The 24,694-nt window shown below is 35.9% G+C and overlaps 1 protein-coding gene across 1 annotated transcript; it reads left to right on the top strand.

The window, feature by feature from the left end:
• Positions 1–439: 439 nt before the first annotated feature.
• LOC121425181 (slit homolog 1 protein-like) lies at positions 440–22,508 on the top strand. Its single transcript, XM_041621186.1, has 4 exons — positions 440–1,707; positions 9,056–9,127; positions 9,597–9,668; positions 21,006–22,508. The coding sequence occupies exons 1-4, from the start codon at positions 1,535–1,537 to the stop codon at positions 21,079–21,081; spliced, it is 393 nt and encodes a 130-aa protein (XP_041477120.1). The 5' UTR covers positions 440–1,534; the 3' UTR covers positions 21,082–22,508.
• Positions 22,509–24,694: the final 2,186 nt, after the last annotated feature.

Here is a 24,694-nt window from a genome sequence, read left to right as displayed (position 1 = left end):
ATTTACATACATGTATAGTGATAAAAGCAAAACAAGATGGTACGCAAGTGGACGATGAATAGAATATGAATAATTGCATTAATATACTTCGAGAAAAAAATAATTCTCTATATCCTTGGGCTATTAATCATCTTGTTTTCTTGGCTGGGAATGCTTATTGTGATTTTAGTCAATGGTAATTCTTTGAAACGAGAACAATAATTATTGGTTAATCTAAAATTGTTTTGATGACGGCATCTGTCTCCACATCGCCTGGTTAAGGAACACAGACGGACTACTCAAAATGATATAAGAATATTTGGTCATCAGGACTGTATTGATTTCCACCAGAACTTGGTGATTATGTGAAGTTGCATTAGCCATGTCAAATCAAAGTATCTATTATTGATGAAATACGTCTTTTTCAGTACACTTTTCATCGTCGCGCGCTTACTCGCCATTGGTGGCGCCGAGCTTCTGGAGCATGCACTGCAGAATAAGGATTTGCACGGGGGAAGAGTAAGTACCTCATACTGACAACAGAACCGTCAAACTCGGAACAAGTGAAGCACGCTCTCTTTCTCTCACGGGCGTCCGTAAGCAAAGCGCTACTTTTCGTGAAGCCTTACTAGCGGTACGCTCTCTAACTGTAAACCCCAGCAAACAGGCGATGGTGAGCCGTGTCTGCGTGTATTCCAACGTAGCGACACTGGATTGTAATTGTGGCTGTTTGTCCAAAGGGAAGCCGCAGAGGTTCCGCGGTCGATTAGTTGGATAAGCAAGAACTGATCATCTCCCCGTCGCCACAAAAAGCAAAGCCTCAAAAGTTCCACAAAAGTTCGATTGTGAATGGACTTTCCATCTTTAGCCACGATTTACTGGTTCATCTCGGTCGCTTTTGGTGGACATCCGTCTCATCAGGACTTATCTGTGTTAGATTTTCCCAAACTTGTCATCGTCGGAAATATTGGATGCCAAGTTTGCGGTTGAGCTCCTTTTAAGTGAATGATCACCTCATCATGGTGTATTGTTATCAGTCATCGGTATTGTAATACATATTTTTCTTTTCCCAAAGGATATTGATTCTTATTTGTGTCACAGTTCTTTTGAAGTACTTATGGAAACCCTTCTCCTTTAAGTCATATACCGTCACCAGCAGCGAGGAACAACTTTTGCAGTTTCACTTGTCGACGCCTTAATCAACATCACTCCGGTCGAAGGAGGGATGCGGCGGTAGAGGTTTGTACGCCCTTTAGGCGACAACTTACTCTTATAGAGGATTACCATAGTGGTCAATCTTAGACAAAGGTTGGCGTCCACTCACAAGGAATTATATATTCTCCCCTATTCATCTTACTCACGCATATTGAGAATCATTCTTGTTTTATGATTTCGTGTTTGTGGATATACTCAACACTTCGCACATAAAGCGAAATGAAAAGGATGTATTATTAAAGAAAAATTGTGATATTTATATATATTTCGCTACGTCAGTTCCACAGGACTCTCTTGGATATTATATATGTGAATACATTTGCAGGAAACATCTGGTAAGATGAAGAATCTCGTACTTGGAATCATGTTAATAGCACTTGGTGCTTCTTGTGCTCGGGGCATAGGTGACGGTGAATGCCCAGGACTTTGTAACTGCTATGGAACCACTGTCAATTGCCGGGATAGAGGACTTCATGAGGTTCCAAGAGGAATACCAAGGGGAACAGAAAGATTGTAAGTATCTATTATTATTATTTGCTTCTATCCTTCTACAGTCCTACCACCGTGACCAGTACTACCACTACCACCACCATCACGACTCCATCCCATCACCCCAACTACCCACCATATATAGGCCTGCCACCTTCTTACTTGTCTAACGTGGAGAAATATGCATGTTTTATTAGGTAGATGTATACCTAATTGCACATCCAACAGCACATGCACGTATATAGCTACTATACCACCACCACCACCACCACCACCACTACTACTACTACTACTACTACTACTACTACTACTACTACTACTACTACTACTACTACTACTACTACTACTACTACTACTACTACTACCACTTCTACTACTACTACTACTACTACTACTACTACTACTACTACTACTACTACTACTTCTACTACTACTTCTACTACTACTACTACTACTACTACTACTACTACTACTACTACTACTACTACTACTACTACTACTACTACTACCACTGCTACCACTACTACCACTACTACCACTACTACTACTACTACTACCACTACTACCACTACTACCACTGCTACCACTACTACCACTACTACCACTACTACTACTACTACTACTACTACTACTACTACTACTACTACTACTACTACTACTACTACTACTACTTCTACTACTACTACTACTACTACTACTACCACCACCACCACCACCACCTCCACAACTACTACCTCTACTACTTTTACCTCGCGGAGATCCCGGAGGCAGGGGGTGACGTGCCCCCCCTCGATTTTCATATTTTTGTTGTTAGTTTAAAGGAACCTATGGAAGAGGGTCGTCTCGTCCCCCTCTCGACAGACCAAATATCTCATACTACAAATGCCCTTTTGCCATCACTAAACTGCATGTTAAAAATGAAATTAACTTACAGCAACTAAGTGCATGAACTATGAAGGTACGATTGGCATTCCAATTTGTTGGTATTCATTTAGGCATAAATAATTATGCTCAATTCTTTAAATTGACTTAATGTGGCAAGTTGGTAACGGTCTCCGAACTTTGTTCTCTGTATTATCATTTCGTTATATGAGCAAGGTTATTAACACTATATATTACTATCATGAACATCCAAATATATATTTCCCTATTACATCTACAGGGAAGGTCTCTAGATTCGGTCAGCTTTGATCTAGCTGAAAGGATTTGAATCATTTGATACGATAAGGTTTTATTGATTTTTATCTGTCAACTCCGTCAATGCAACGTTGAGCTTCAACTGTATAGGGTCTAGTGCGAACTCCCAAGAAATGAGTACAATAGAACAGAAAATAAGATTGTTCTCTTTTCTTATGCCTTGTTTTGCTGTTTGTGATCCGTGCCGACAAACAAAACTTTGTTTTCTTTACAAATATACATCAATGAGATACAAGGACCTTATATCAAAATGGAAGAAAAGAATCGGCAAAGTTGGCTCAATATCTTCGACAAATTCTCAGGCATAAAAAAGATGGTGGGTCTCTCCGTCTTTTGGGTTGATTGTTGAATCGGATCCTGCCCACAATAGACGCAGAGAAAGATTACACTTTGATGAAAGAAAATTTTCAAGGTTTTTCATGAATTGAAATTGGTGGAAAGTAAATTTTAGATCTAGCCGTTTGAACGGTAGCTTTCAAGTTCCAAGAACGTTATGTGCTCAGAATCAGATATAAAACATTGTGTTGGTATAGTAAGGCAATACCAAGTTGAAGGTCTTGATCGATAAATCGGAAAAAAAGTTTTATTTCAAGTCAAGCATGCATGACTCAAATCAAATAAAAGCTATTCTCATTAGTACATAAACTTCCCATTTTACAATATGTAGTCAATGCTTTGAACGTTTATCATATAAGTTGCCTCACTTCTTCCCCGGACTTTTTACTCAGAGTATACATGGTATAGGCCCAATATACAAAGTCATGCCGAAAACTAGTGGATGATATTCCCGATAATAGTTTCACCATTTCAACCGCATAGCACAATGCACATTAACCGACTTAACACGCTATATCATAATTAAAGCAATAAAGTAAATTGATCATCGAGCGATCAATGTATTGAATTATGATCACATTCATTTCGTAAATATTTGAAAGAAACTCTGTGGCTTAAAGCATGTTTTTATTAATCATTTTAAAGCTGATGCAATAGAATATTGATCAGCCTTGCACAATAGGATACATTTCTGATGTTGTTGTTTTAAAAGCGATTGTTCACTTCCTTTCTTCAATCAAATATGCAACTGATATGATTCTAAAGAAACAACAAGTACAAGTTACCCCATGGTGATTCTATTCTGCTATTTGTCAGTTTCCAATTACTGAAGGATCTCCCTTTTAAAGAAACAGTTACCGTCAGAAAGCCTTTTTCTGAACAATTCAAAAGAATTGATCCAAAATGTGTATTAAATAGGGTGAATGCAAATGTTGAGATTTCCACCTATAATTTTGCAAATTACATGCACTCTCGCATGATAAGGAGATCGCAATCATCGGACGGTTTCAAATATGATGTGTACATTGAGAAGGTAAACCCATTGAGAATGAATTCAATGATTATAGCTTTGCCAAGTCATGCACCGTGTCCCAGTCGTTTTTTTTTACCATGTCAAAAGCTTCATAAGCCACAACTTTTGAAAACACAACACCAACAGAGCAGGTTCCGCAAACGTCATGCAATACTGCAGTAATTATCCCGAACCTTACAAAAGGGTGTTTGGTGAAAACAAAATAATAATGGCTATAAATCGATATAAGTGAAGGGAGCAGAACTATGCAAATATCATTTTATGCGACGGTTGAGATCCTATGAAGTATAGACCCAACGATCTTCGAGTCGGTCCACTGATTACTTCTTTTTTCGGACGGGTGTGCGGAGTGATTTTCTCATGGTAAAAGAATGCATTTATTTCGACATAGATTTGCAATGTTGCAGCTACAGACAGCTTCAAAATAAAAGTAACATTATATTAACTACAGTATATTCGATATCAGCTGTCACGAGAGAGAGGTGATTAATGAGCTGAATAATAATCACTTAACACCGCAAGAAAGTGTGCATTCTGGGCCAATTCTAATATTCCCTTTTGTTCATTTTGTGACAATAAGATTTCGGAATGTCTTTCATTCTCTCGACATAAGTTTTCCCTTTAGACTGATTTATAATTTCACCAAAAATGAAAAAAAAAATCTTACTTAATCATGTTTATAATGCTTCAGATTCTGCGCTCATTCCAAGCAGGGCAATTTCATAAAATATGTACGTCCGACCCCCTAAATGTGGGAAATTATCTGTCTATAATTTCTTGTTCTTTTGATAGCCTGTAATGCTCTCAATTGACCATGACTTGGTCAGTCTATGAAGTGAAGTAAAACTTGAGAAAAATGGGGGTCGGACGTACAAAAAGGTTGATTATTTTATGGAATTGCCCCTCAGATCATTTCTCATTTTTTTTGTACAGCGTAATATCACCAGGGAAGTCCCTGATATCACCATTAGCTAAATATTCTTGCAGGGGTTGTGCATGTAGTATTATCATTGGCAATACTAGTATAGTGTCATGTACATAATACCACTTTTCCATTATATCAACTCATGCATGAAAAATGTCAAGCATGGGTAGTGAACTCATCTGGTGGTGGATATCTGTTAACACTGAGAAAAGTAGAGCCACATGCATGTTGAAGAAGGTTTCATTACCTAAAAAAAAATCAAGCCCTGTTATATACCAATGTAGTACACACGCTTGGTTGAATAGACTTGATGTACACTGACAAAAATACATCCATATTTCGGGGACAAATTCCTGGATTGCTGTCATTATTTCAACGGTGTTCATAGCTTGTCCAAACTACGGAGGAAGTTAAGGTGGTCCCTCCTTCCGTCTCCATGGATACTCATGACTTTCACACCTGATTGCGCTTGAGTTTGGAACATGATAAAGTAATTAATTGGTATTTGACATCCTCCCTATATGGCAATTTATCAAACGATGTGAAATATTTACTGCACCGATGTACATGTTAGACCTTGGAGCGATTAGCATTGAAGTTCATAATAGGTGCATGTGAATTTGATGTTAAAGGGATTATATTGAGAAATTCAATATCTTAAATTCAGATAATTTGGCAAAAAATCTGCCGAAATGTAATGTAATCTTACGTTCATGCATGTGTTTCGTAAAAACACCTCCGTACTCTCAAAAGCATATTCCCTGCTTTCTCTACCAGGCGATCCGTCGAAGCTCTCCTCAAAAGCAATAATCCCCCATTGTGTCATGAAGAAAACCGTAGTTGACACCCCTTTCAAAGTGAAGTATAGCGATTTAATGATGTGTAGAAGCGATCAATGCTTGTTTACTTTGAAGAAAAAAAAAATCCAGTCAAAGCTTCAACGACCAGCATGCCACGAAGATGTGCAGCATTAGCATCTGACGGGGCCTTAAGAGCTGTGGACTTCTATTTAACCAAAAGAATATTATTAATTAAAACCTGATGGTCTAGTAGGCCTTTTAAATATGGTTATCAGAATTCTGTTCTGTGAATTCCTTTAAGGAATTTTTTCCAGGTTAATGATAAATTATATGACGAGAATTTAAGAACCTTTGCTATGTCGGGACGACACATCTGAAGTTTTTTTCTTTGTTGATTCAATTTCAAACAAGAACGGTATTCGGTGTCATGCTATTTTCCAATTCCTTTTGTAGATCAAAATAATGCACATTCCAAAGAGTTTTAACAAGTAACACACATCGATTGTTATTCGACAATATTATAGAGCATTAATACGCAACATTCCATATCTAAAACGATATAATATTACTCATGTCAAAATTGTTATTGTTCAAATTTTTTCTTATGTCACTTCTTCACGTCATGGGGGTAACGTTGTCGTTACCCCCATTCTCCCATCCCTTTATCCCTCGTTCTCCCTCCCTCCCTCCCTGTGCTCCTTGATCTCCCCATCACCCTTTCATTTCAGGGGCTGGGGTTAAATTGGGAGACATTCCCTAAACATTAACCTTCCTGCTAGCAACGAAATAAGTTTTACACGCATGTAACTGAACTCAACCACGTCTCTCACTAATATTTTAACTGATATCAAAGTCATATTTTTATTGCAATTTCTACCGAAACGTCAGGTTAGGCGTGTTGTTGATTACACCGGTTATCTATTACCCATTGTGTGTGATGCAGTTGGCCTCATGACCAGTTTGGTGATTATAATCTCTTTAAATCACGTTGAATGACTTCAATCTGTTGAAATTTCCTTTCCAGAAAACCATTATCCCGCTGGTATAATCGTAAATGAGTATAAATAGATCTCAAATAATTATATTCGTTCATAATATATGATAAGTTATGACACATGTCATATTTTAATTTGTTTCTGGATATGAACAGAATGGCCTACACCAAATTAAATAGACACGTTGAACGATTTGTGCATTTCAAAAAGAGTTGATGACTTTACACTGTTCCGTATCAGATAAGGTTGTTTCATATAGATAAAACTTGAAGGACTTTAATTTGAAAAGGAACAGGGGGTTAAATCATTTTTAATAACACGAAATATCGGTGAAATATACAGCTGGATTACGTTTACCATAAATAAACATTTTGTAAATACAACTTTGTACTAAAATTGAATTGAACTTAATGGCAAATATAGTTATATTTCAACAAAATATCAGAAAAAGTAAAAAAATTCCATATTGTTGTAACTATGAATTAAGGCATTTAATATTTTGAAATATGAAAAGCCTCACACACCTACCCGAAACTTTTGAAAGTTTTATATAAAAATTTCTGAAAAGAAATCGGTGTCCATGTAACTTGTTACACGTTATTGCAGTTTCAGGCGTTGCATCCGTGTGTCAGAAACCGACCTAACTATTTAAGTGGTATGTGCTCCCTCTTATATTATAATCCGAAACACGATTTTACCTTCTTGAAACGTTTTTTTTCCAGGAGACTTCAATTACGAAACGCTGCATTCAACTCAAAGGTCGATACCTCCACACCGATATCATAGGCCTACCTCCTGCGCTAAAATAAATATGACAAAATACATAAACGAATAAAAAAAAGATTTGTTCAGCAAAGAACTTTTTCCGCAAACCTAACAGCACAAAGAAAGCAATTTCTATCAACTGTTTGCATTGATTGTTTACTTGGAAGTTAGGTGTTCACATTTGAAACACCAAAGTACGATGAAAAGCCGATCTAACTTTTTTTTGACGAAAGTGCGAAAATCGGATGAGTGAGAAATTGGTTAAGCCCCATCGCGTTTCTGTCCATTCTTTAGACATGTCCAATCCCTTTTGTATTTTCTTCATGTTTTTGAGGAGGTAGATCGTGTGTGATACAATGGATGCGTTGCACCGTGAACGGAACTGTCATTTTTGGCAGTAAATACAGAAATGTTACTCATCTCCCAGTTTAACGTTCCCACTTTGCAACCATGTACAACAACTCTCTGTTCACCTTTTCTGTCCGGGTATGTTAGGCATGTTAGGTACAGGTGCAAATTTGCCCCATACCTCGGCCCAACAAAGTTATCTCGTTCAGAGTGTTATGCTTGGAAAATCAGAGTTGAAATGCGGGAGGGGGGGGTGGCTGATATGCTTTTGACCTTCCAATCTAGTAACACGAATGATTACAGGAGAGGAAGATGAATTGAAAAAAAAATGCAGAAAAAAAATAAATAAAGAGTTGAAAACTGTAAGATTAACCTAAGCATTGAAATAAAGAGAATGTCAAAGATTAGTAGACGACAAAACAATAAAGATGAATAAATTAAACAACATACGGTAACCAAGAATTGCTGTGAACAGAAACCTTACCAGACTGGTGATTTTTATTTTCAGAGCAGTTTCGCGTATGAATTTAAAGTCAGCTTGCTAGGATACCGTCCGTATATCTCATTTGCGACTATCATATTTCTTTTTTTCTAAGAAATAATATTATATTTGTACCTGTTCTCTTTCGTTCTTTCTTTCTTCTTTCACTGCGCCTTGGGCACTCTGCCGAGTGGATTTGGCGCATTACAAATCACATATATTATTATTATTATTATAATCATCCGACGATGATGAAATCACATTTATCATGATTGTAGTTGTGATATTATTAGCTCCATTTTCTTTCTTATTTCAGATACTTCTTTCGTTCTTTCTTTCTTCTTTCACTGCGCCTTGGGCACTCTGCCGAGTGGATTTGGCGCATTACAAATCACATATATCATTATTATAATCATCCGACGATGATGAAATCACATTTATCATGATTGTAGTTATGTGATATTATTAGCTCCATTTTCTTTCTTATTTCAGATACCTCAGCGAAAACAATATAACGAGGATACGAAGGAGAGATTTCGATGGTTTGCAGTCACTTCGAACGTTGTAAGTGTAATTATTTTTTCTATTGTATATATATATATATATGTTGATATATATGTTGATAGGCCTATAAGCGTTGACCCATTTTGCTTAGAAAACGACCCCTTATTCTGAGATAACACACGTGTCGTTGGTTGAAGTATCTGGCTATCTCGTGTCATTATAACAGTGAAGTATTCTGTAGCTTGAGTTGGGAATGGAATTCGATTGAAAGTAAACAAAATCTGTTGAACATTGCAACTGAACTCAACAATGTATATAATTACCTAATTTGTTTTAAAAAGAATATGCCATGTTAAAAGGCAACTATTTGAAGATAATATCGATTGGACATGACAGCCCAATATACCCAAGAAACAATATATTCACCAAGAAAGGGTGAAATTCGATTAAAAAGAAACACCGTGAGTAATCCCCGTTTTTTAACAGAGTAGTCCCTTATCATCTTTCTGTGTTTTCTTTCTTTATCTAGACATCTCATGAACAACCAAATAGTTCACATCGAAAGAGGATCATTCACAGACCTTATTACTGTTGAACGCCTGTAAGTATAACAAATATTACCAATATTTTTTTTCTTTACTTTTTGCCATTTATTATTTTCAAGCAACCAACCCCTTCAATAAGCAATTAGGCCTATTTAAAATGCAGAGTGTGTGTTTGGTACAAAGTACAGATATATTTTGTATTTCATTATGGAATTAACATATTGTATTTAGTCTTTACAAGTAGATGTTAAATGACAAAGTGGAATAAAATATAGATAAAAAGACAATATTGAATTTGTCTTGTAGACTCGTTTTCTATGGACGTTGATTTCGTGAGATTCAGATCATCAGAAGTACATTTTTGTTGTCTATTGAATCCCCCAATGTAATTTCAAACACTTAGATCCGTTACAGAACGCTGTAGAGAATAAGGTATACTCGATAGAGCTATAGCAATTGGGATCACGTCTGTCGGTCCGCGAGTACCGAGTATTCTTTGAATCAGATTATTGGCAATCATGTTTCGTGTTCCAAATACACTAAACAAGGATTTGCAGATTTGCTTTCGGTTCATTCAGACACAGACAACTCTAGATTGTACTGTGCATAGATGAGAATAAACAGAAAATATTATAATCAAAGGTTTATTTATTGATTTGTGATTCTTTTAAATCATCGTTTTTATTGCATTATAATTATTTCATTCGATCTAAAAATTTTGTATTTATTATGTAAGCTGTTATTTTTCTCTTATGTGAGTATTATATATTTTTTGCATCATTTATTTTTATTTGTTTATTTACTTTATTTAATGTTATTATATTTATTATTATTTATTCATTTATTATTATAATTATATTATACAGTGCGTCCCAGAAAAAACGAAACCGAGATTTAGCGATCATTTATCATAACTTAATCATACATAAAATAGACAAATGACCTACCAATTTAAAGCTCAGAATCTCCTGTTTCATCTGATATTACTTAGATTATTTCTTATTCACGCATGAGTGAGCAAATACAATTTGAAGAAAGGATATCAAAAACTCATTTTTCGGGGGGTATCTGGGTTTCAAAAAGAAAACCACATTTTTGAAAAGTTCAATATCTCCTCTTTAATTTGATACCTAAATTACAGAAAATGGTCATGAAATAACAAAGTTCTGGTCATTTGTAATAAGGCTTGAATTTCAATAATTTCATAAAATGAAGAGGTTCTCCAGGTTGGCTTTCAAACTCACTCGACACTCTGTTTAGTTGACGATCAGCCATGCATTAAATCTTTTGTTCACCATGCGAAAGCTTCTGTGGGAAACCGGTGAAAACACGTTTATCTCATGAAATTATGGAAATACAAGCCTTATTTCAAATGACCAGAACTTTTTTATTTCTTGACCATTTTCTGTAATTTAGGTACCAAATTAAAGAGCGGATATTGAACTTTTCAGAAATGTGATTTTCTTTTTGAAACCCAGATACCCCCCGCCAAATGAGTTTTTGGTATCCTTTCTTCAAATTGTATTTGCTCACTCATGCGTGAATAAGAAATAATCTAAGTAATATCAGATGAAACAGGAGATTCTGAGCTTTAAATTGGTAGGTCATTTGTCTATTTTATGTATGATTAAGTTATGATAAATGATCGCTAAATCTCGGTTTCGTTTATTCTGGGACGCACTGTATATATTTTATTCATTTCATTTACTTTTTTTTTGGGGGGGGGGGCTGGTGTAGCAACTGAAATGAAAAAAAGGAGAAGTATTTCTAGTTCGATGGCTGCACCCAATTTGCAGACTTCAACAACTTTTGTCGAGTGCATTAATTGAAAAAAAATGCAGCCCGTGTTGGTACATGTACGAGCATGGACATGGTACAAGGCTGCAATGCTGCAAGGCGCGTCTGATAGGTTGAAAGTTTTGATGGACTATTCCTATTACATTTAGGGGTACTTATATATTAAAAATGTTTCTGTTAGTACTGCACATATTTATTTTTCATAATTATCAGAGTTTTAGTTAACATTTCAATAATTAAGTGTTGGAGTAGTGTAGCCAGGATTTATCAACAAAGCAATTTCTTGGTGATATGATATCAATTTTATTGTGGGTATTAATTGGGCCCCCGTTAGCGAATATGGATTCTCCTAGCTCAGCTGTACGGTATTTACTTTTCTGGTGAGGGCTGCGACGGAACGAACAATATCAACTTCAAGAAGATGAAGTTTTCCAGGTTTTGCTGAAATCTAATCTTATGATTTGTTTTCGGAATAGATAATTAATGCTACTGGGGTATGTGCAGTTACTCTCCTGCAAATGTATATTTGTGATATTTGAGTGAATGTTATCTCGAGTTTTGAACTGTGTCCCACATATTCGTTTTTGTGTTATGATTTTGTGCATGTGGTGTAGTCACGCAGTCGCAGAGCCAGGCAGAAAGAGGATGACCGTCTACCGGCGCATCCTCAGTTAATGCACAATCCCGAGTGCACAATCAAAATTTTGTGATACACTTAAACGTGAAGTTCACTTTGATGCTAAGTTGGTTTTAATATTAATAAGCCGAAAAATTCGAGAAAAAATAGTATACATGTGAAATGTGATTATTAGCCACTGAGCTGAGACTGAGTCTGAGGGAGAGTGTTGTAAAACTTAAAAAAAATTTTCTTCAAATTTAACTAACGTTAGGCCTAACTTTCAGGCCTAATTTGTAGTTGTATGTGGTGTTAAATATGTACTTAGCCAATAAATGTATGATGTACGTATGTGCCGCAGTTGAGAACTTGAGACCCCCATTTTCAGCCTAAAATTCTGTTCCAGAGCATCACCAATTTAGAAAGTCATAAAAATTCCTATTTTTTTTCAATTCCGGAGACCCTCGAATTTGTAAATTTTAGTTCCAATTAATGCCCGCCCACTAACAACTCAGCCGGTCGGAGCGGCGAGCTGAATTGGCGCAGAGCCATAGCGCCAGATCCGAAGCTCCCCTCACCCGCAGCTAGGCTAGCTTTAGACAGGAATAACCGTCGTTTCTGGGGATTTATTCAACAAATTCTGACATTTTACTATCATCCCCATTCACCGACGGTAGAGTGTTAGTGTGAGCTCGCATGTGTTATTACGCCCTCCCTTTTGTCGATTGACTGTCCAGAATTTGATGTGCTTTTTTTTAATCAAATTTACACTCTAAGGATTTATCAACTACAAGATATCAATTTATAATTTCTAATCAATGAAAAAATGTCAAAGATACATATTAAAAGGTATGAAAGTGGTACTTTTCCGATGTTTTCTTGCGACTTGGACGCCCAAATCACTCCCAAAATTACAAACGAACGGAGTGTGCATCGACAATTTACGAATGTGATATCGATATTGCTCTCGATATTATAATGCTTTCTGCTCCACATGCGAGCTGAACCGCAACGATCACAGGTAGCAGACAACATTTGATATATCGAGACATTAAGGATAATGACGTCATTCAAGATGGCAACTTGCTAAAAAAAAAATGTCAGCTCAGGTGAAAATGTCTTAGATGAAAGGTTTCTGGATCATCCAGAGGATTTTTATCAATAACTCTGGTCCAAGGTATGCAATTACTTATATTTCCTTGATAATGGAAACCATGAAACTGTAAATTTTGCTTAAAAAACAGTTTAAAATCGCGACCTATAAAACGTTAGTTCACTTATACGTTAGCTGTACGTACGGGCCCTCCAAGCGCTTCAGTCTATGTATTGGTGAGTGAGCCAACGCAGTTCAGCGGAACAACCAAAATACAGAGACTGAAGCTTTTGGTCTAGGCTAGCTTGATATGAATCTATCCTGCATGCAAGTTTTTTTCCATAGCTGCTACCAATAACGCCTATGATCTAATGAGTTCCAGAGACCTCCTTTTGTGATGTGGTCAGTTCCAGAGCATTGCATTTTTAGCAATCGTTGATCGAAGAGCCGTTCAGGCGACCAAGATTTAGTTCCAGAGCCCCCTATAGGCTATTTTCGTTTTTAGTGAGGAGCATACTATCATGTTATAATTCGAGTCCCCCCTCCCGGGGAAATGTCAAATTATTTAACTTACAATTTAAGTCTGTAACTTGCAAGAAGCTCTCTCCATGCCCATGCCCATAGTCATCAGATGATATACCCCCACAAATAAATTTGCTTTGATTTTTTGAGAAAAAGGACATTTTTTTTAAGGATTTTTTTTTGCATTTAGTTTCCCACGACATGTGGAGAGCTGCTTACTGGTTTACATTTATATATATCACAAAATTATTCAAACCCTATCATTAGAGAGTGAACACCCCCTTTAATTTTCTTAAGCCTGGGGGAGGGATGGTGTTTCACAAAGTGTACTCTTCTGATAGTCATTCTTAAATGCTGATGTATAATGTGCAATCCTAAATATGAAGTGGTGCATGTCCTCGTAGTATGATTTGACCAATGCGGTGATCCCATTTATGCCAAGCAAAACTTGGGATTTATTTGAAGTGCTACTCTAAGTCACTCTTAACTCTTTGTGAAACACTCCCCAGGTTTAGTACTGAGTGTACCCTGTACCATTTATAATTGGGAATGTGTTGTGACTTGTCTATTATGCTTTTCACACTGCACTTTTTGTCCTAAATTGGTGGGGCTAAGGGGGGGGGGGTTAGCCCCACCAATTTCCCGGGGTTAAGCTTGGCCCACTTTGTTTTCACACTACATTTTAGCCAAGTGGGCTAGCACGGTAAATAATACGGTACTATCTGGCCCTGCAAAAAAGCAGGGTTAGCCGGTATATTGTGGTGCTAGCACCACAATTGCAGTGCTAAGAGATGCAGTGTGAAAATGAAACAGGGCTAAAGAAAGTGGGGCTAAGCATTAGCCAATCACAGAAGTCGAATTGCACTTTAATCACACTCTGTATGACGGTCTGTATGGTAAAATCATCAATATTCATGAGCTGAGGGATAGTCCGGGTTAAGGCGTTAACCACGATTAAGCAGATAGTATGGGGTTAAGGATAGTCCGGGTTAAGGACAGTATGAGGTTAAGGAAATGCAGTGTGGAAAGCATATATGTCAACTCTAGCTTCAGAGTCTTCAGCATTGAAGAAAACTGACTACAGAAGGCCCTACATTGGTGTACAGTGATGAAGAAACAAAAATTTGCTGTTTCATTCTCATTCATATTATAACTAGAGAAGAGAACACCGTAGTAGACTGACTTATGTGTCAAGAGAAATATGAGGGGGAGGGGGTGGTTAAGTGAAACTACATTTTTCAACCAATTTTGTAAAAAAAAATCATTTTTCCTCCTGAGTTACCCTTACCGGCGGTATCTATTTAGGAATTTATTTAGAATCAATTTCTGACACTTCTATATCAATTTGAAGACGTTGGAATGATAGTGCAGGCTCTGTCAGAGCAGTTCTGTCTATTAAATATGGAAATTACTTTTTTTAAATGAAGCTCATGGTTAGAGAAATCAAATTCTGTTTCTTAAAATATCATGTCAGGCTGTCAATTTGGTAATTCTTTGAAATTGACTGTTATTTGCATACTTAGGCCCACATGTTTTTATAGTATGCGGTTACACCCATACCCCAAAACTGGCCATGCCATTGTTGGTTGAACTTTCTCTTTTTGTTTCAAGGACTCAGGGATCGTGTTAAAACTGTAGTTTATATAGCTCAAATTCCAATGGAGTAACCTATCTGCAATAAGCTGCCATTCATACATTCAAGAAAAGGTATTGATGGGGGAAAAAAAAGAAAAGTAGGAAGGAAAGAAACCTGGAATAAATGCATCAGAAACCTAATCCCACTTCAGTAAAAATTGACATCTTCTTCAAAGGTATTCGAGTGTCTGTCAAATGCCCCTGTGCTTGAGTTACAGTGTTATGGGTGCTTTTGCTGGGTGGGCTTCATTTGAACCTACATGTAGGGCGGAGAATAGGCAAAAATAGGAGAGAGAGAGAGGAGATCTGACAAATAAAAGAAAGATCAATGGAGGGTTGGGGAAACTCTTAACCAAACTGAAAAAAAGGGAGTCTTCTTTACCCTGTCATGTTTACTGCGCTTAGCAGATTTGCATTGCTAGTCTGTATTACAAAGTCATCAACACAACTTAAGGGCATTCTTGTAGCTTTCACTCTGCTAGAATTGAATTGCAAATTCTCATTAAGGGAAATATTTCATTGAGAATGGGTGTCTGTCGGTTTCAAGGACTGGTTATAGAAAGGGGGCACTTCAGTGGGCAAATATGTAAATCCCTGGTGCAAATAATGAACAGCAGAACGCTGATGGATAGGATATGGTTAGCCCAATCACTGACTCACTGATATATATTCAATCAATCAATGCTCTTATAAGGTAATAGGATACCATCGATTGTCATTAATCATTGAATTTTGTAAGATATTGTGCATTATTTTAATGTAAAATTGTCCACTTGGCTCATCAAAATATTGCATTCACCAGCAAAAATTCAACATGTTATTGCCAATAAAGTGTTATGAGGTACATTTTTTATATCTTTCCCTTGCCTGCAGTTTTGGAATATCTAGTTGACTCATTATATTGAAGAAGCTAAAATATGTATCAAATTTTGAACAAATACTCTTGAGGAATAGGAAGTTCTGGTGCAAATACAAAGTAGGTTCTTGGACGTTGCCTGCATCCTTTGTGTTATGAATCATCTTTCCTTTGTAGCACTTGAAAAGGTCTGTGTGTCATGAGAATTTTGCATAAGTTTCAGATTTCTTTGAAAACAATAGTGCATTTAAGCTAGGAAAGATGGAAGCATCGCTTCATGGATTCTATGTGAACCAGTCTGCTGAGGTGTAATATTGCAAGTGTCTCAAAAAGAAAGCCTATAGTATGACCCATGCTGTGTTTCAAACCACCTCTTGCTCTCAGACAGCATGGTCGGAGATAAAAGAAAAAGCGGACTTCTCGCAGGGCAGGCTTAATGGACACATGCATTGAAGCTATTAACGTAACCGTGGAAGTGACTTGCAGGCCGGCGATCAATAGTCATCCAGCGCATAATTTCATTAGGAGAACTCCTTTGAGAGTTCCACGTTTTGTAAATTGAGTTAGGAACCGGGGACCGCTTTGAGTAAATACTGGGGTTACTGAGGCCACTCAGTGAGGATGGAGCCGGGGGAGTCTCGGCCGTAAAAGGCGACGCTTAGGTCGTTCACTCGAATCATACAGAGATAATACTTTGTTACTCATCCCAGGAATGTTCGTTGAATGATAAACATGATGCTCTTTTCCCCTTGCCCCCTCGAGGATAATTTGATTTTCCACCCATTTGAGTACCATACAGAATCAACCTTAAACTACTCTCATTTTATTTATTTTTCGTTCTCATAAAGTATGCCATCAATGACATTGGATATCAGCGTGTTCAGGGAGACTTTATGGTAACTGGAAAAACTTATATATGGTACTTGTACAATTTGTATTCCATATCTGATTCGTTCTTTGATAATTTCTGTGAAAAAATTGCAAAGCTACATGTATGTCGACTGACAATCGAAAGGTTTAATAAAAAAAGCAAACAATAATTTGTAATCTATCCTCCATGAATCGTTGCACTGTAGAATAATTACATGTTAGTGACAACATGCATTTATATCATTTTTATTAAATACTGATACTTTGTTATCTAAGTTAGATATAGACTTTTTATGGAACATAAAGCTCCTATTCCTAAACAATGCAAATTGCATTGAATTTGAATTTATTTATATAATTGCACATTTATTCACTAGAATTGATTATGAAATTAAAATAATTAATTCAATTAAAAGCATGTTTTATTGTTTATCTGTATAATTGTATTCAATACAAATATTTAATATGAATAATGACAATTGAATAGCAATGCTTGAAGATTTATGTTGCACTGGCAAGAAATGTGAATTATTTATCTTAATCAATTCAGAATAAACCTAGAATTGAGGATAAATATAATGTATATTTTTTTTTATTTCACTGTGCTTGAAACATCTGGATATAGTTTCCAGCAATACCACCCCAGAGTTGCCCCATGACCAGAGCTGGTCTTTATCCCTGAGCTCCTTGAGTTCAGAAGCAAATGATACATACCAGAAAGGAGTTGGGCAGAAAAATTGGATGTTAACATCTTAGAAATGCATAGTCAATTCAGCCTTTTAGATCTACCTAAAAAAAGAATGCAAGAACATTTAATTTTGATTCATTATATTGGGTAAAATGCTGGTCACTTGTGCTGATACATTCTTATAGATTTTTTTCTTTTGCTTTGCGTTCAATTTCTACATTGTATGAGAGTGAAAATATGCATCTGACAACTATCATTACAGATAAGAGAATGAAATGAGACAAAAAAGTAAGGAAGGGTAAAAATGAAGGTAAATTGTAATTTGAAGTGAGTTGTAAATAAGTGAAAAGAAATTATGGAGCAGAAAAAAACCTGAACTTGTTTTTGATACTCTTTTCCAATGAGATATTCAAAAGGGAAGCAGGCATTGATACAGCAATGAAAAAAAAACTCCCAAAACATTTCTTTGCACCCTTTAAAAGTCTCTGGCCTGCATCTCTTCTTCGTTTGGAGATGACCTCATTGGTTGTTCTTGGCTGTCAAAATTTTGACACTTTGTTTGGCCTTTAATCTAAATTGACAATCCCCAGGTTATTTCAAAGAAAATCAAATCTCCTACTTAACATAGTAGTTAATATTAGTTTACAATAGCATGTGGTACCAGTTTGCCTTGATACAAGTTCATGTGATATTCATGAAGTAAAATAAAGTGAAGATGCCATCTGCATTGTAATACCCATTGATCATGTTGATTCCATAATATTTACAAAATGTTAGTAAAGATCACAAAGTTTGATCATGTATGAGTGACACAGCAAACACTTTTTATATAAAGCATTTGAGTAAGTTTTTAGTGTGAGGTCTTAATATGCATTGAGTGTAGTTCTTAAAGGACAAGTCCACCCCAACAAAAACTTGATTTGAATAAAAAGAGAAAAGTTCAACAAGCATAACACTGAAAATTTCATCAAAATCGGATGTAAAATAAGAAAGTTATGGCATTTTAAAGTTTCGCTTATTTTCAACAAAATAGTTATACGAACGAGCCAGTTACATCCAAATGAGAGAGTTGATGACATCACTCACTCACTCACTATTTTTTAAAAATTTTATTATATGAAATATGAAATATTTTTATTTTCTCGTCATTGTCATGTGAAATGAAGTTTCATTCCTCCCTGAACACCTGGAATTCCATTATTTTAACATTTTGTGCTTCAGGCAAGGAGGTCCTAATCGTCAAATTCGTAAAAAATGAAATATTGTATAATTCAAACAATAACAAATAAAAGAAATAGTGAGTGAGTGACATCATCGACTCTCTCATTTGGATGTAACTGGCTCGTTCATACCACTATTTTGTTAAAAATAAGCGAAACTTTAAAATGTCATAACTTTCTTATTTTACATCCGATTTTGATGAAATTTTCAGCATTGTGCTTGTCTGATTTTTCTCTATTGATTCAAATCAACATTTTTCTGAGGTGGACTTGACCTTTTAGTAGTGTTTGATAGATGGACTTGTACAGGGGTATGGGGTTGGCATAAAGAGGGAGGTGGCAGTTCAACTACTACTGCTTCCCTTGTGTATTAACCTGTTGCTTACATGTACATATGATAGTAATTTAATTGTTTCAGTCATCGCTCTGAATTTAGACTCTTGTGAATCATTTTTCGCTCTCCTCTGCTCATCATAGAGAAAGAGATATGTTTTACCATGGCTGCTAGTGTGATAGTGCAATCGCAATCATTTGCTTTTAATGAGGGAAAAAAAAAAGAATTATGACTGTATTTTTGTCAGGCTCCTATTCTGAGAAAATTGTTGAAGAACACACAAATTAACATTCAAACAGTTTTACGTATTTTTTTAATGTAGAAAATTGCAATAAATCTTAGGTGAATTTGACCCAAAGAGTAAAATCAGGATATTCCAGCCAATCTTGGGCTTTGATGGGTTAGTGTTTCACTGAGTGAGAGCCCGCTATTGAAAGCAGGTTAAGTGTCCAGGTGGGATGAAGATGGAATTCAAAGGGGATATCAATATGCTAGTACAGGGTATCCAAAGAAAAAAAAGAAGGACATGCATGTTTAATGCTTTTAATTTAAATGTGAGAACTTCAGAAACATAGAATTCATTAATTGTACATCCTGTGAAATGTCTACTTAATATACAGTCAGCTGACTCCAGAACTGGAGGTCAATCAATCTCTAAATTACCCATGTTATTCTTTATTTAAGTCGAATAATACGTAGTAATGTAATTCAATCGTTAATTTTCTATAATGATTATAATTTCTGAAGACTGGGGACGTAAATTTATTGTCATTGCTGAAATGAAGACAACAGTGAAAAAAGACTTGATTGTATAAACATAGATGAAATGTCAGACACATTTATGGTTTGTAGATACTGACGAAGGTGGGGGATTTTGTCTCTGGAATACTATGGATTTTTGTTAGGGGAGGTAGAGTGGGTGGGAGGTTACAAATTGGCTGAGACACATGATACGCAGGATCAAAGGGAAACAGTGCCAACCCCGTGAATCGTCCACCTGCAAGTTGTCAGCAGGAACGATCTTTGACATCCCCATGTGGAGAGGCTATTAGCCGATCTTCAAGAGTTGAAGGAGCTAAATGATACCAAATCTCATCAAAACGAAAGAGTTTATGTGACTGCAGGAGTTCCGAACGGCCGGTCGGCACGTTTCAAATTTGTCTCGGCTTTGATGCGCTTACAGCGCTAAATGTCAGAATAGTTGACGCGAACATGAGGAATGTGAGCAGGTTCTGTCACAGAATGGAGCAAAATGCCCCCTGAAGAATTCTATGTTTGGAATCCTTTTGGTCATATAGACCTGTTCATGGATATTCTTTGCAAAGATTGATGTGGCATTAAACAAGTGTGATCTTGAGGTGAATGCCAATGATTGTTATTTCTAAAGCCCTGTGATCTATGCTCTGGGGCTTTGCACTGAGATTTATGTGTGGGAACACACACACAAAAACACAATTATTTTTTTTCATACTTGGTTTGGATTCCTATCAAGAAAATGATCACCAAGCAACACACATGGAATATAAAAGATGAAATTAACTTTACAGATTTGAAACAATTTTTTTTAATGAAGAATTGATTATAGCCTGTTTCCCATAGGTCATACTAAATAGCAAGAAGTGACAATTTATTCCATTATAAAGTGCATGGTTGATCTTTATAGAAATACAATTTTAAAGTGTATTGGTTATCAACATGTAATATCATTTATATCTGGGATTAACAAAATTATTACTATTCTATTTTTTTGTTTTTTTTACAGGCGTCTGAACAACAACAAGCTCCAAAATTTGCCAGAATTATCATTTTCTAGAATGGATAATCTCTACAAACTGTAAGTGTCAAATTTCATGTTTGTTTTCATTTTTCCCTTTATATTTTGAAAGAGTAAAGACTGGAATTCATTCCAGCCCTTTGAGATGCAAAGAGGAAATCTTCCAATCCTTTACAAAACATAGTTGTTCTTTATAGAAAACCATTTTAAAGTATACATTAGTCATCAACATGTAACACCCTATGAACTCTGGGATTAAAACACAATCACTAGTGAAAGGGGGTGTCTGTTTATCCCTGTATTGTACGTCTTTATAGAAATGTTTTTTCTTGTGGTTGTGGAGTAAAGAAATCTCATCCTTCATTTGAGGATTTGATGGTTTTAATCAGATGTTTAATGCTTCCAAGCACAGTTGTGTGAATAATGACTATCTTCTTCAAGGTTGAGTACTTTGTAAATTGTAATGATAAAAATCAATACATATGTATCTAGAGGAGTGCTCTGGAATGATGATTGAAGCCCTTTCCTCCTATAATTGTTTCTTTTATAGACATCTTTCCTGATTTTCTTTTTATTGAGCTTAATCTGATAAGGATAAATTACGATTTTCCTATGAAACATAGATTTTTTTTCATGTGATAGATATTTTCACCAAATCAAGAGGAATATTGACATTATTGTATTTTGTTAAAAACATATGTTATTCTTAAATCAGATTTTATTTATTCATTCTTTATAATCTAATGTTTTTAAAATAAATTATCAGATAATTCACAAGTCTTTTTTGATGTTTCTAAAATCCTAAACTTATTTTAAGTGCAATCCTTGTATAAGCATAATGTGCATCAAACTTATTTGTTTGTATGCTAGTCATGCTCTGTAGCGACATGTACTGCTTGTTTTTTTTAACCAAACTTTGAATTTTAATTGAATTACCACGGCTTAAGGTTTTATAAATTACCAAAAAGGAGTCAGTGGTCTAGACACTTTGTTCACATCTTCTTTCTTAAAAGTGGCATAATGGATTGAAGAATTGAAAGATTATCACTATTAATCAGACCAGGTAATGCTGTTTGGGCAAGAATGACAAGACTTTAATCCAGTGATTATACCCAAGATGAGCCATTTTACCAAGTTTCATTCAATTTGCCAAAATTTAAGTGAGAAAACACTCTTTGAATGGGGATGTGATGTGGGTTTTAAAACATGCTTCAGTGAGTTTCATTGTTTTTATGTGTATTGGATATTCTGGTTCTTATAAGTTTTGAAATCTGTTGGTATTTGAGAGAGAAATGAGTAATGAATTGACTCTCACCAAAGAATGTTATGTTTAGGGTGAAGTAACAGTGGGAACAAATGAGTAAGTTGATCTAGAAATGTGTCTTGGTATATGATGACAGAGATGCCCCTTTGAGAATTGATGTGTGTAAAGTTAAAATGAAGAGAAGGAAGAAGGGAGGGGAAAAGTGAAGAATTAGAGAGTCCCCCCTCCAAAAAAAAAAAGATTGGGGTTTAAAATCTGAAGCAGATACATGTACAAGTAAGTGAATGTTAAAAAAGATTTTTTTTCATTTCTGTTATTAAAGGGGAAGGTGCCAAAGACATTCTCTAACTTTTAAATATTTGTACATACATCATCCAGCAGATTTATTAGAATTTATACCCCAACCAGACAAGATGTTCCAAATTAGCCTCTTTAGTGTGAGTATACTATTCAATTAGAGATATTTATGAGAGATTATCCCCTAATTCCATCTTAAGCCTTAGTACTAATTGGAGTGGGGTTGTTACAAAGCAAGGCAATGTATGTAATAGAAAGGATCACCCACATTGAATTTCTATTTCAAAGCACTGTACCGCTATTAGCTATTGATCTTTTTCGATGTTTGGGAAAGTGGCACCAAGCTTTTTATGAATACTACAGGATCAGGATAGGCCACTTTGGATGCTAATTCGTGTAATAACCTTCAGACTCCGCAAAGGAAAGAGAAAAGGCAATACAGTAATTACATTAGTACTACATCCTATTATTGTGATTATCAAGGTTTTAAACTCCCAATCTCCACCGCAGATTTCATCTATTTGGGAATGGATCTTATCCAGGGACAAACTGAAGTTCGCAAGCACAAGCTTGCCTTTCAGAGATCCAGATGGGATATGAATGTCTTTAAATGTTATAATGATTGGTAAATATCATGAGTGCCAATGATTGCTATGAAAGCATAAAGCTAAACCAAGAAACTACATAAGTGATCTTTTTAGAAATCATGTTGGTATCATCTTGGAGGAAACCTAAATAAAGGCTGTGTTTAAGCAATTTTCTCGAGTGAGGATCACGATATGAATCACATATCGAAACCCAAACACAAAGACTGTAACTACAGGGGTCCTTTTAATAGAATGTAACAAGTTTACAATAACAGTTAAAAATGCAACTGAAATCCTTCAATCTGAATGGCTGATAGAAAATTTGTTTCAGAAATTGTGCAATTGCTATTATTATAAGACTTTATGAAGAGTTAAGGACCCAGAAGAGCATTTAATCACATTGTTTTCCCTTCTTTTAAGGCCCACCCTCCATGTATCTCAGATAAGTGAGTTTGACGAAGAAGCCTTGGAGTGGGATGTAATACCTGTCCAAACCCGATGCAGGCCATTGAAGAGTCATCATATTTGCTGCGCTTAATCAACCTTTTTATCTATTGTGCCACTGAATTGTCTTTGAAATCGCTTATAAACACCATTTCATTTCTTCATTTGATAGAGATACCTTTTGGACTGATGGAGAAAATTGATTTTATATAACATTATTTTTAACTATTATTAAAACATCGTTGAAAGCAGTGATTCTGAATAGATTCAGAACTATGGTATTGTTCTTATGACACAAAATGCTTTTTATAGTTTTATTCTCCAAATATTTGGGGGTTCTTGTACTTGATGCATAAAACTTGTCAAAAACAGCAACCAGTCAGAAAATGATGTAGCAATAGCTAGTGAAAGTGATCAAACACAAAGTAACTTTTGATATTTAGTTTGTCTCAGGACCATGCGGTCATACAGCATTCACATGTTGAAACTATCCGTGTTCATTGGACAGCAGGAGTGGATCTCCAATACACTGTACCTGATTTTTTGACCAGGGTCTTTCTGAGATTGATTTAATGGCAACCATTTGGACGTGAAGCGTGATGCTGATGACATTCAGAGGGACAAGTATTTTGGGGCCATCATGTCATCTTCATCAATCTTTTAGGTCTGACTGATGTGGACCATGCTGTCTCATACAGTATTCTGGTCTTGTATAAGGCATGGCAGTATCATCTAATGTCTCTTTGTGCTTCCATAAAACTTTGGATATTATTACCCTGCCTTTAGCTTGGCAAGCCTCTATATATAGAATTTTGGAATTAATTCCTGCCAGGTACATGTATCCATTTACCTCGTTTTTGTCGAATGTGGCAAATGTACTTTAAAGATTTGATAATGTATTGCCAAATGACAACAGTGCGTCAACATTTTTGAACCCGATACCTTGTGGTTGAAACTCCAGAGACTTACAGTATTCACTGGATCACACAACACCCATTACGAGATGGCAGAGAATTCTGTGTCATATCTTCTCTAGATTAGCATAATTTCTACCCTGTTACCTTGATCCTGTGATGATGAAGGCA

The sequence above is a fragment of the Lytechinus variegatus genome, chromosome 12 (genome assembly GCF_018143015.1).
Source record: "Lytechinus variegatus isolate NC3 chromosome 12, Lvar_3.0, whole genome shotgun sequence".
NCBI classification, from domain to species: domain Eukaryota; kingdom Metazoa; phylum Echinodermata; class Echinoidea; order Temnopleuroida; family Toxopneustidae; genus Lytechinus; species Lytechinus variegatus.
The sequence above is the reverse complement of the archived record's forward strand: the minus strand, read 5'-3'. Positions and strand labels throughout refer to the sequence as shown.

Coding starts and splice junctions, on each gene's coding strand:
- LOC121425181 (XM_041621186.1), top strand. CDS start 1,535: ATGAAGAATCTCGTACTTGGAATCATGTTAATAGCACTTGGTGCTTCT. Junction 1,708..9,055: donor CCAAGGGGAACAGAAAGATT/GTAAGTATCTAT, acceptor TTCTTATTTCAG/ATACCTCAGCGAAAACAATA. Junction 9,128..9,596: donor TTGCAGTCACTTCGAACGTT/GTAAGTGTAATT, acceptor TTCTTTATCTAG/ACATCTCATGAACAACCAAA.